A 9,979-nucleotide genomic window follows, 5' to 3' on the forward strand; every position below is an offset into this window, starting at 1 on the left:
GGAGAAGATCGTCAGCGTAACTTATGATGTGACCGTCTAGGGCCCGCTCAGCAAAGATGTCGTTGAGGCGGCAGGTGGAAATCATGAGAACATTAAAGAGACACAGCTGAGGACACCGCCCTGAGGCGTGCCAAGATCAAGGTCCCTCATCATAGAGTAGTGGCTCTGAAAACGGACGTGAGGAGTTTGCCCTTCACATCCACTTGCGTGAGGACCTCAAGGATCACTTCACTGTTGGCTTTATCAAATAGAACATAAGAACATAAGAGAAGAAGGAGTCTGCAATAGGCCGGTTGGCCTTTGCATGGCAGCTCCTGTCGAGAGTTACTACCACTCTCTATCATCCATGAATCTATCTAGCCTCCTTTTAAAACTTTCCAGCATTCCAGCACTTACTACAAAGTTGCTAAGCTTGTTCCACTCGTCCACCACCCTATTTGTGAACCAGTTCCTTCCTATCTCCCTCCTAAACCTTAATTTATCCAACTTAAATCTGTTGCTACGAGTTCTATCCTACTTGCATATTATAAGAACTTTATCTATATCTCCTTTATTGATTCCTTTCACTCACTTAAATACTTTTATCATATCTCCCCGCACTCTCCGTCTTTCTAGGGAATGCGAGTTTAGTTTCTTTAATCTGTCTTGATAGGGAAGGTTTATAAGTCCCGGAATCATTTTCGTCATTCTTCACTGCACCGACTCCAGTGAATTGATATCCATTCTATAATAAGGGCACCAGAACTGAACAGCATAATCGAGGTGCGGCCTGACTAGCGCAAGATATAGTTGCAATATGACCTCTGCACTCTTATTACTTACACTTCTAGATATAAAACCTAATACTCTGTTTGCCTTATTTCGAATATTAATGCACCGTTTTCTAGGACGTAGGTCCGGGCTTACAAGTATCCCTAAGTCTCTTTCACAAGGCTGTATACCTTGACAGTATATGTTCTTCCAATATTAAGTACGCTGCACTTGCTGGTGTTGAATTTCATTTGCCATTTTCTGACCACTCCTGCAGTTTATTTAAATCCTCCTGTAGTGCATTTGCATCCTGCCCTAAATTAATCTGCCGCCCTATTTTGGTGTCATCTGCAAACTTGCTTATGTCACTGCTGATCCTAGTATCTACATCGTTTATGTAGATTATGAACAAGAGTGGGCCCAGTACTGACCCCTGGGGAACCCCATTGGTTACACAGCCCCACTCAGAATCAACACCATCTACGCTGACCCTGTGTTCTATCGGTGAGCCATGATTTTATCCAATTTAAAACTTTCCCCTCGATACCATGAACCTTAACTTTTCTCAGAAGCCTCCGATGCGGTACTCTGTCAAACGCTTTGCTAAAGTCTAAGTAAATAACATCGTAATTTTCGTCATTATCTACTACCTTGAAGACTTTCCTGAAAAAACGTGAGCAGGCTTTTTAGACGAGATTTTCCCTTTGTAAACCCATGTTGAGAGTCGTAGATTAATTTGTTTTTCTCTAAATGCGATCGGATGCTATTTGCTATAATTGATTCAAGAAATTTCCCCACTACTGACGTCAAACTAATCGGCTGGTAATTTGACTCTGATGCTCTGTTTCCCTTTTTGAATATGGGTACTACATTTGCCTGTTTCCACAAGTCTGGCACAACTCCCGTGTCTAATGATTTTGTAAATAGATTTACGAGGGGTCCGCTAATCTGTTCCTTACACTCTTTCAAAACTCGAGGGAAAATTTCATCCGGCCCCGGGGATTTTGTCTTGTTTAATTCATTTATCTTCTTAAGAACATCCTCTTTTCTGATAGTGATATTCTTGAATTTCTCTTCTTCATTTCCGTAAATATCAGTTCCACCTCTGGCATTTCCTCGTGAATTCTTCTGTGAAAACTGATAAGTAGCAGCTGTTTAATGTTTTGCTATTTTCTCACTATCATCGATCACTTCCCCTCTCTCTGACTTTAAAGGTCGCACTTCGTCCTTGACCTTTGTCCTCTATACCTGGAAAAATCCCCTGGGATTCGCCTTGGATTCTCTTGCTATCCTGATTTCATAGTCCCTCTTTGCCTTCCTTACATTTTTCTTAACATTCCTAGATAGTTCATTATACCTATTTCTGAGCTGCTCCTCCCCTCCCTTTAATTTCTTATAAATTCCTTTCTTTATTCCTATGTCATGTTTAAGTTTTCTGGTTATCCACCTTGGCTCATTCTTATTTGATCTAATTTTTATGTATGGTATATTTTGTTCTTGTGCTTTACGTAGTATACTGGTGAATATATTATAGTCATGATCAATTGTTGTGTCGCCTGTGACCTCACATGTTCCTACCGGGGACTGACCTGACTCACCTAGGTACCTTCTTAACCCCTCATAATCTGCCTATCGAAAGACTGGGACTCTGACCATATTGTCATTGTTTTTCGTTTCCCAATTTAGGGTGAACCTGATTTCTCTGTGATCACTGTTCCCTAGTTCTTCCCCTACTGTGATATCTCTGATAATATTTTCTTTATTTGTTAATACTAGGTCTAATATATTGTCACCTCTAGTAGGTTCTGTAATTAGTTGTTTTAAAAAGTTGTCCTGTACTGCGTCCAGGAAGGCTTCAGATTCAGTCACCTACAATGTTGTCCCAGTCAATATTTCTGAAGTTGAAATCCCCCATAATGCACAGGTTGTTGTATTTTGCTGCCCTACTCATTTCCTGCCATATGGGCTGAGCTGCTTCCTTCCCAAGACTTGGGGGCCTGTAAATCACTCCCATAATTAGTTTTGCTCTTCCTTCCACAATTTCTACCCATACAGACTCGGTTCCTATTTCACCCTTTATTGAATTATTAATACAACATTTAAATGTATCCCTAACGAAGAGTGTGACCCCTCCCCCCTTCCTACCTTCCCTGTCCTTGTGAAAAAGGTTGTACCTTTCTATGTGGTACTCTGATAAAAAGTTCTTGCTCGCCAGATTCATCCAAGTTTCGGTGATTGCAATGACGTCTACATTCTCGGTACATACAACCGCTCTCAGCAAGTCTCTTTTATTTCTAACGCTCCTACTGTTTGTATAGTATACATTTAAACCTACCCTTCCCTGGTCCTGTTTTACCCCTTGTCCTGAGTAACCAATTTTACTCCGCAGGACCTGCTTGTTTTTACTCCCACTTACCCTGACCTCTCTCTCTGGCGAACCCCCTTGGGAGTGACAATTTCACGCTCTAGGGATGCAGACAACGTCTTTACCCCCGCGCGAGTCAAATGTACTCCGTCACGACTGTACAGGTAGTCGTTGCCATAGAATGGTTGCCAGTTATTAATGGACGCCCAACCATTGTTTGCACAATTTTTTTCCAATCAGCAATTTATAACAATTGCGTTGGACAGCCATACCAACTCCTCTTCTAGGCAAGACACCACATACTATCGGGATCCCTCCCCTATCTCTAACCTTCCCTAGAGCCTCCCTATACCTCTTGAAAAGTTTCTCACTCCTAACCTTTCCTATGTCGTTACCTCCTACACTAAGACACACTACTGGCTTGGTACCCTCCCCTGACTAAACCCTATCTATCCTCTCAGCTACATGCCCTATACCCAACCCCAGGAAAACACACCCTAGTCCTACGTTTCCTATCTCTTGCACAAAAAGTCTTATCTAAGAACCTCACCTGGCTGTCCCCAACTACCACGACCTTACCACTGGGCAGGGTTTGAACAACTGCCCTTTTCTCTCCTGGCACCACACCGTCTTGCCTCTTCCCTTCCTCGTCCTGCCTCTTCTCTTCCTCGCCAGCTTCCTCCAACACTTGGTAGGGGTTACTGCACTCCACACCCTGGTCAGCTTTCCTGAGTCTGACCCTAGTCCACTTGGAGACAAGCACTCTCTACGCCTGCTCCTCCTGACCCTCCTTCGCAGGTGTCCTGCTAGGCAGGACACCTACCTGAAGGAGTTCAGTCCTGAGGGCATTAGGAACCTTGAGTATAGAGACAGGTTAAAGCATCTTAATTTGCACTCCCTCGAGAGACGTAGAGCGAGGGGCGACCTGATAGAGGTGTATAAGTGGAAGACAGGGCTAAACAAAGGGGACATTACAAAGGTACTCAAATTATCCAACCAGGAGCGAACTCGTAACAATGGTTTTAAATTAGACAAATTTAGATTTAGGCGTGAAATAGGTAAACACTGGTTTGGAACAGAGTGGTGGATGAATGGAACAAGTTACCAAATATCATCATTAACTCGAATACGCTGAATTGCTTCAAACATAGGTTGGATGCGCATATGAGCAATAGGGGTTGGGTGTAAACGGGACTGCCCAGTATGGGCCAATAGGCCCGCTGCAGTTTCCTCCATTCTTATGTTCTTTAGAACGTCTACCTCTCTCCTCAACTGCTCCAGCTGACTTAACAGAGTGGCTAGGGGGTCGTCTCTCCTCACACACCGTCCCTCTTCCCCCACAATACAACGATCCACGGCGGCCATTTCCTATGGTCACTAACACGAGCACGTAGGGGCACGTCCTTCTCCAAGCTAGGTGAAGTAGCACCCTTGAATTTGACGAAGAGGGAGGTTTTGGCTGAGGTGTTCGCCATGTAGTGAGCAGTACTCTTCCCAGGGCAAAACCTATAGAGGTCGGGTGCAGGTGGGCTTCAATTTTCCAGTGGAGGCGGTGGCGTAACATGCGTTCCATCATCTTTAAGAAGCAGGAGAGGAGGGAGATTGGACGATATTCCTGTCTGCCTGGTTTAAGGACTGGGAAGGTGGTGGCAGTCTTCCATAAATGGGGCAGCTGTCCAGTATCATGAGAGGTTAAATAGACAGAGGAGGGGATCACCAGGGGTGGCAACAAGGGCATTTAGCACATCATGTGACTCCGTCATTGCCAGGGGCAGTGGACCGACCGCGCTTAACAGCATTTAGTAGTTCACACCGTGTGAAAGGCATGTTAGTGTCTGCAGGTAGGTCTTGCTACTCAGAGATGCGCTGTTGGCGTTGTGGTTGCAGATCGAGGGTGAGGTCTCGTACAGCAGGTGGTAGCGGCGCATCGATGGAGGAGGCCTCTTGCCACGCCTGGGAGAGCGCCTCGGCGCGGGCAGCAGGTCTGGGATGGGGGGCGGACCTGGCGTTGGTGCCCCGGGCACGGTTAATGGTGCGCCATATATCACTTATAGATGTAGACTGGTTAATAGAAGAAGTGAAATAAAACCACTGCCTCTCTCGTGCGAGAGTGATGGCAGATTGGAGCTCTTTATTTGTGCACATCAGGAAGCGTAGAGCGTCAGGGGAACTGGGAGATTTCTTCCACTGGTCCACTGCTATTTGGTGCCATCCTCAGATACTTAACATGAGGGTCGCGGTTAACATTCCACTGACTCCTGGGCTGGCGGTTAGGATGGCGGTGTTTTGGGATAGGCCGGAGGAACGTAGTGCATTGTTTGGACAGATCAAGGTAGAGTTGGTCTGCGGTGGTGAGTGTAACCCTGAAACCATTCAACAATGGTGGTGATAAAGGCAGGTACGTTGACGGGGTAGGCTGAGCCTAGGGCACTTGGGTGGGGCGGGTACTCTCATGTACTGGAGGGTAGTGTGGATAGGGAAATGATCAGTGTGAGGGAAGTGGAGGATGCGGGTGGAGTGTGGGCGGTTGTGACTCCCATGTGGCCGCGCGACCTGTGACCTCGCCAGATGTAAATGTCGCAGCCTTAGAACAAGCTTTTCATTGTTATTACCATGGATAAGGGCTCGGGATACCTCTGGTACACAGTGTCGTGCCACCCCATCGAGTGTCGTGAACATACCAACTCAAAATCCTGTTTCTGAGTTTTGTGCTTAGACAATGTACGCAGTACTGTTGTCTCTTGGAACACCTTACTGATTTACATCGACCCGCACTTGCAAGTACCAACCTACGTGATGACGTAACCCTCAGTACTGAAATATTGTGGACTTATTTTGTTCGTAATAAAGTGATATATAAAATACTGCGCCTACTCGTTTTCTGCCTTATCTGGAGCAGTAAGACAATGTGGAATGAAGCGCAACTAAGATTCATAGTTATGTACTTTGTATTATGTCACCATGTTTAATGACCTTATGTAGTTAAGATAAAATTGTGTGAGACTAACTAATTATGTATCGGATGGATCACCATGTAATACTGGTGAACGCCTTGTTCTCTGCAGGTTTTTTACCATATCAATAAATACTGAGTGCGTCAAAAGGCGGGTTTCAACCATTCCCTTGGACTTTCCCGTCACCCGACCGCCCTTAACTAAGGCGGTTACAGTAGTAGTAGTATTTTATTATTATTATTCAATGGGTGAAAATTATTTTTCATGTCTTATCTTAACGTGACCTTAAGAGCTTCCCGCCTCACATTAACTCCCGTCTTCTCTCCCCTGGACAGAGTCGCCGCTGTACGAGTCCCTCATCTCCTGCTTCTCTGACCAGGAAGACGTGATGACCTTCCCGGACACAGAGATAGAGCACGAGTACCAGCAGATCCAGGTGGTTAATGGGGTGCCTGAAGAGACACTGCAGGAGGAGGAGGTGACAGTGTCGTGCTCCTCGATTCAAGATGACAACCAAGAGCACAGAGAGGCCAAGGCAGGGAATGACGTGTGCTCCCAGTCGCCTGTGTGCCAGCAGCAACAGGGAAAAACAGTGCCGAGAAAACTGAACACCCTGGACGTGAGGCCGGAGAAACATCACAATAAAGAGACGGAAGGTACTGAGGATGTGTCATGCACCATCAGTTCAGTGAGCGCGAGGAGCGAGGACACGAGTGGTTCTCCTCTACCCAAGACAACGAGGAGTTCCTCTCAGTCGCTCTCTTCCTCCTCACACGAGAGTCACAAAAGTGCCATTTACATCACCAACAACAACCCCGGCAATTACGACCCAGACGTAGACAACTCGAGTGGCATCACCGTCTCGGACATGTACAGCGAGACGAGTCGACCACCAACAGTGATCCATGTCTCGAGTACCAACAATAAGAGCTTGGTGGATCACCACAGTTCACATGACACTGAAAATAGAGTCGACAGAAAAACTAGCGTGAAGAGTAACTCGAGCTTTTCCACGAGTGAAGATAATTACCAGGTTCCCTCGCAGACCAACTACACCTCGTCTTCAGGTTCCTCTAAAATCAACCTGAAGGCGAACCACTCCGTCAAGGGGTCGCGAGACAGCGTTAGTGACCCAGCAGGCAAAGTCCAGGTGATGGTTCGGACTAAACCTCCTGAGGTGGTCCGCCCGCCGCTGACTATAGAACTGCCGGAGACTAAAGAGCCAGGCAGAGGACCGTGGAGCCCTGACCATCACACTCGCTGCCGGACGAACAAGTCCGGCCAGGCGTGCTGCTTCAGCTCGGCGCCTCACATCATAACAACACTTGACCCACCCATCAGGCTGGCACGACCCGCGTCAAGACCTTACTCTGACAACAAGACCTTCCGTCACAACACCATGACGGCGCCACACCCCAACTATATTCCTCCCTTGGTGGTCAACTTTGATTCGGAATATTCAGACACCGACGACGACTCAGACACGTCGACAACAAGCACCCTGAACGACAGCACGTCCTTATACCTGACGGAAGGCGACTCCAGCTCCATATATTCATCAGTGGCGGAGATCTACTCGGTGCTGACCACAGACCCAGAGTCCCTGGTGTATGTGTACCGGCCGCCCCCTCGACGCTATGGCTACTTCCAGCACCGGGACTCTCTCACCTACAGGTTCCCCAGCTACGTTCTGGCCAGGTACTGTATACGTTACCTGTTCACACATGGTCGGTAACTTCTCGCCTAACCTAACCTAGGCCACCTGGCCACTTACCCCCCGCTAGGCCACTTGGCCAACTACCTCCCGCTAGTAACGTAGTAGTAGTAGAAGGAGTTGTAGTAGACAATATATATTATTACCACACGATGCTCATCCCCGCATCACTGTCTCACCACATAAATACAGTCCTCTGGCTGTGTCTGTCTGTCAGTCAGTGAGAGTAGTGGACCTTCAGTGCTCTAATGACACGCTCTCTCAACTGTCACGTCAGCATTACCCAGCGACACGTCACCAAACACACACACACACACACACACCGAGGCCGGCCGTATCTTAACTAACAGCTGTCACTAACCACACTAATAATGAGATAATTACTGTATGAGAGGCTATTGTCTCTACCACAGTGGCTGGAGACTATTATTACCACTGTTGCCTCCTGCCGCCTAACACTCTCTCTCTCTCTCTCTCTCTCTCTCTCCGGCTCCTGAGGCCTGGGGTAAATACGTCAACGCCCCTCATTCTTCTATTCTTCTCCGCAAAAAAAAAATGTTGGGTTCAGCCCTTCCGGTATAACATTAGTGTTTGTTGACGAGAGGAGACTGAGGAACTGAACCGTTATGATGAAGTGTTTATTGGATCTCTCTCTCTCTCTCTCTCTCTCTCTCTCTCTCTCTCTCTCTCTCTCTCTCTCTCTGACCAGATAACATTTAAATCTAGACCGGTTAGATTAGGTCAGGTCAGGTCAGGTTAGAAGAACACGGTGGTTATTTCACTCTGACACCAGGTTTGATGACTCTCCCCACCACTGTGTCTCGGGTCGATACCCTCTTAGGTCACGCTTGAGAATGGTCCAGCCCTGAGTAACCCAACCAAACATGGACCACCGTCTATTGCCCTTACTGGACCATGGTTCTATGGTCCATGATAAATGGTGCTATCCAGTATTGCTATATCAATAAACTAAGAATTTCCTGACATGTCATAGTCAATACAAACAAAAATACTGACAAACAAATCCCCGACATTGTGTCTCATGACATGACCTGACCTGACCTTCTCGTTGACTTACACAAACGACCCTTCAGTTTGGTATACGTATTTACTGCATTAAGTTATATGTCTGGGAGTAAGGTAGACGGGCTGGAGAATGTAAGGTAAGCCAGATTTTCATCCAGTTAAAAAGTAATATCACTGTTAGTCTGAATTTCCATTGGCTGATCCAGATTATGTCAGAAAGAAAAATAAATTTGAATAAAACTTGAGAACTTGATCCGGTATTTCTAGCAATCATTACAGGAACAAGTTTTTATGGTAACTGTATCTTGAGTTGTTTTCTGATAAAGTATATATCTTCAGCTGTGAGAACTGACCTATTATTGACCTCGCTCACCTCTCAGTAGTGCATGGGTCACCTTGTTTACCTGTGACACAAACAAACCATCACCTATTGACTTCTTCTCACACCTGGGATCATTACACGGCTAGTAACATAGACTCAGTATCTAGTAAAGGCAAAAAACACATACTTTTACTCTCTGTCAACAAGTTTAATGTGACTGTAATACTTTTAAAAGGTGTTATTGCCGTATATTTCTCCCCTAGAACCGTGCCGCTTGTCATGGTTGCTAGGGAAGGCCGATAGTGGATTGGGTGTTGTTGAAAGGTTTACTCGACAGTGCTGGGCTGCTGGGATATATTTCTGCTAGTCTTCCAAAAGTACAGCTAAAAATTGAGGGTACAAGTACAAACGCAGATTCATGTACAAAAACATAGATAAGTACAAGAAGAGATACATATACAGATACAAGTAGAAAATACAGGGACAAATTAAGGTACGTTCATTAGCATAAATACAGATACAGTTACAAGGACAAATGCATGAACAGTTACAAGTGTACGTAAATGTGCACGTAATAATGCAGGTATCAGTACAAATAATCGTACAAATACAGGCATAAAAACCGGAACAGATACACCTACAAGTACATGATAGGATTACAGATTTGGATTCTATTCATTGTTCCTGTATTCGTAACTGTACCTTGTCTCGTACCTGTACTTGCAACTGCGCCTGTACCTGCACTTGTAACTGCACCTTTAACTGTAACTTCACCTATACCTCTACTTACAACTGCGCCTGTAGCTTCAGTAATACTTCCGATTCAATAAACAAGACGCAGACGTCAG

The 9,979-nt window shown here is 45.9% G+C and overlaps 1 protein-coding gene across 7 annotated transcripts in view; it reads left to right on the top strand.

The window, feature by feature from the left end:
- The window catches only part of LOC121855801, a 75,268-nt gene that overhangs the window by 59,262 nt on the left and 6,027 nt on the right, over nucleotides 1-9,979 (top strand). For all 7 annotated transcript variants that reach the window (XM_042350914.1, XM_042350915.1, XM_042350908.1 and 4 more), the window contains exon 3: nucleotides 6,405-7,767. In XM_042350914.1, the coding sequence (XP_042206848.1) occupies nucleotides 6,405-7,767 (1,363 nt within the window). The remainder of the gene's footprint in view (nucleotides 1-6,404; nucleotides 7,768-9,979) is intronic.

This window comes from Homarus americanus, unplaced genomic scaffold (genome assembly GCF_018991925.1).
Source record: "Homarus americanus isolate GMGI-L3 unplaced genomic scaffold, GMGI_Hamer_2.0 scaffold57153, whole genome shotgun sequence".
Classification (NCBI taxonomy): domain Eukaryota; kingdom Metazoa; phylum Arthropoda; class Malacostraca; order Decapoda; family Nephropidae; genus Homarus; species Homarus americanus.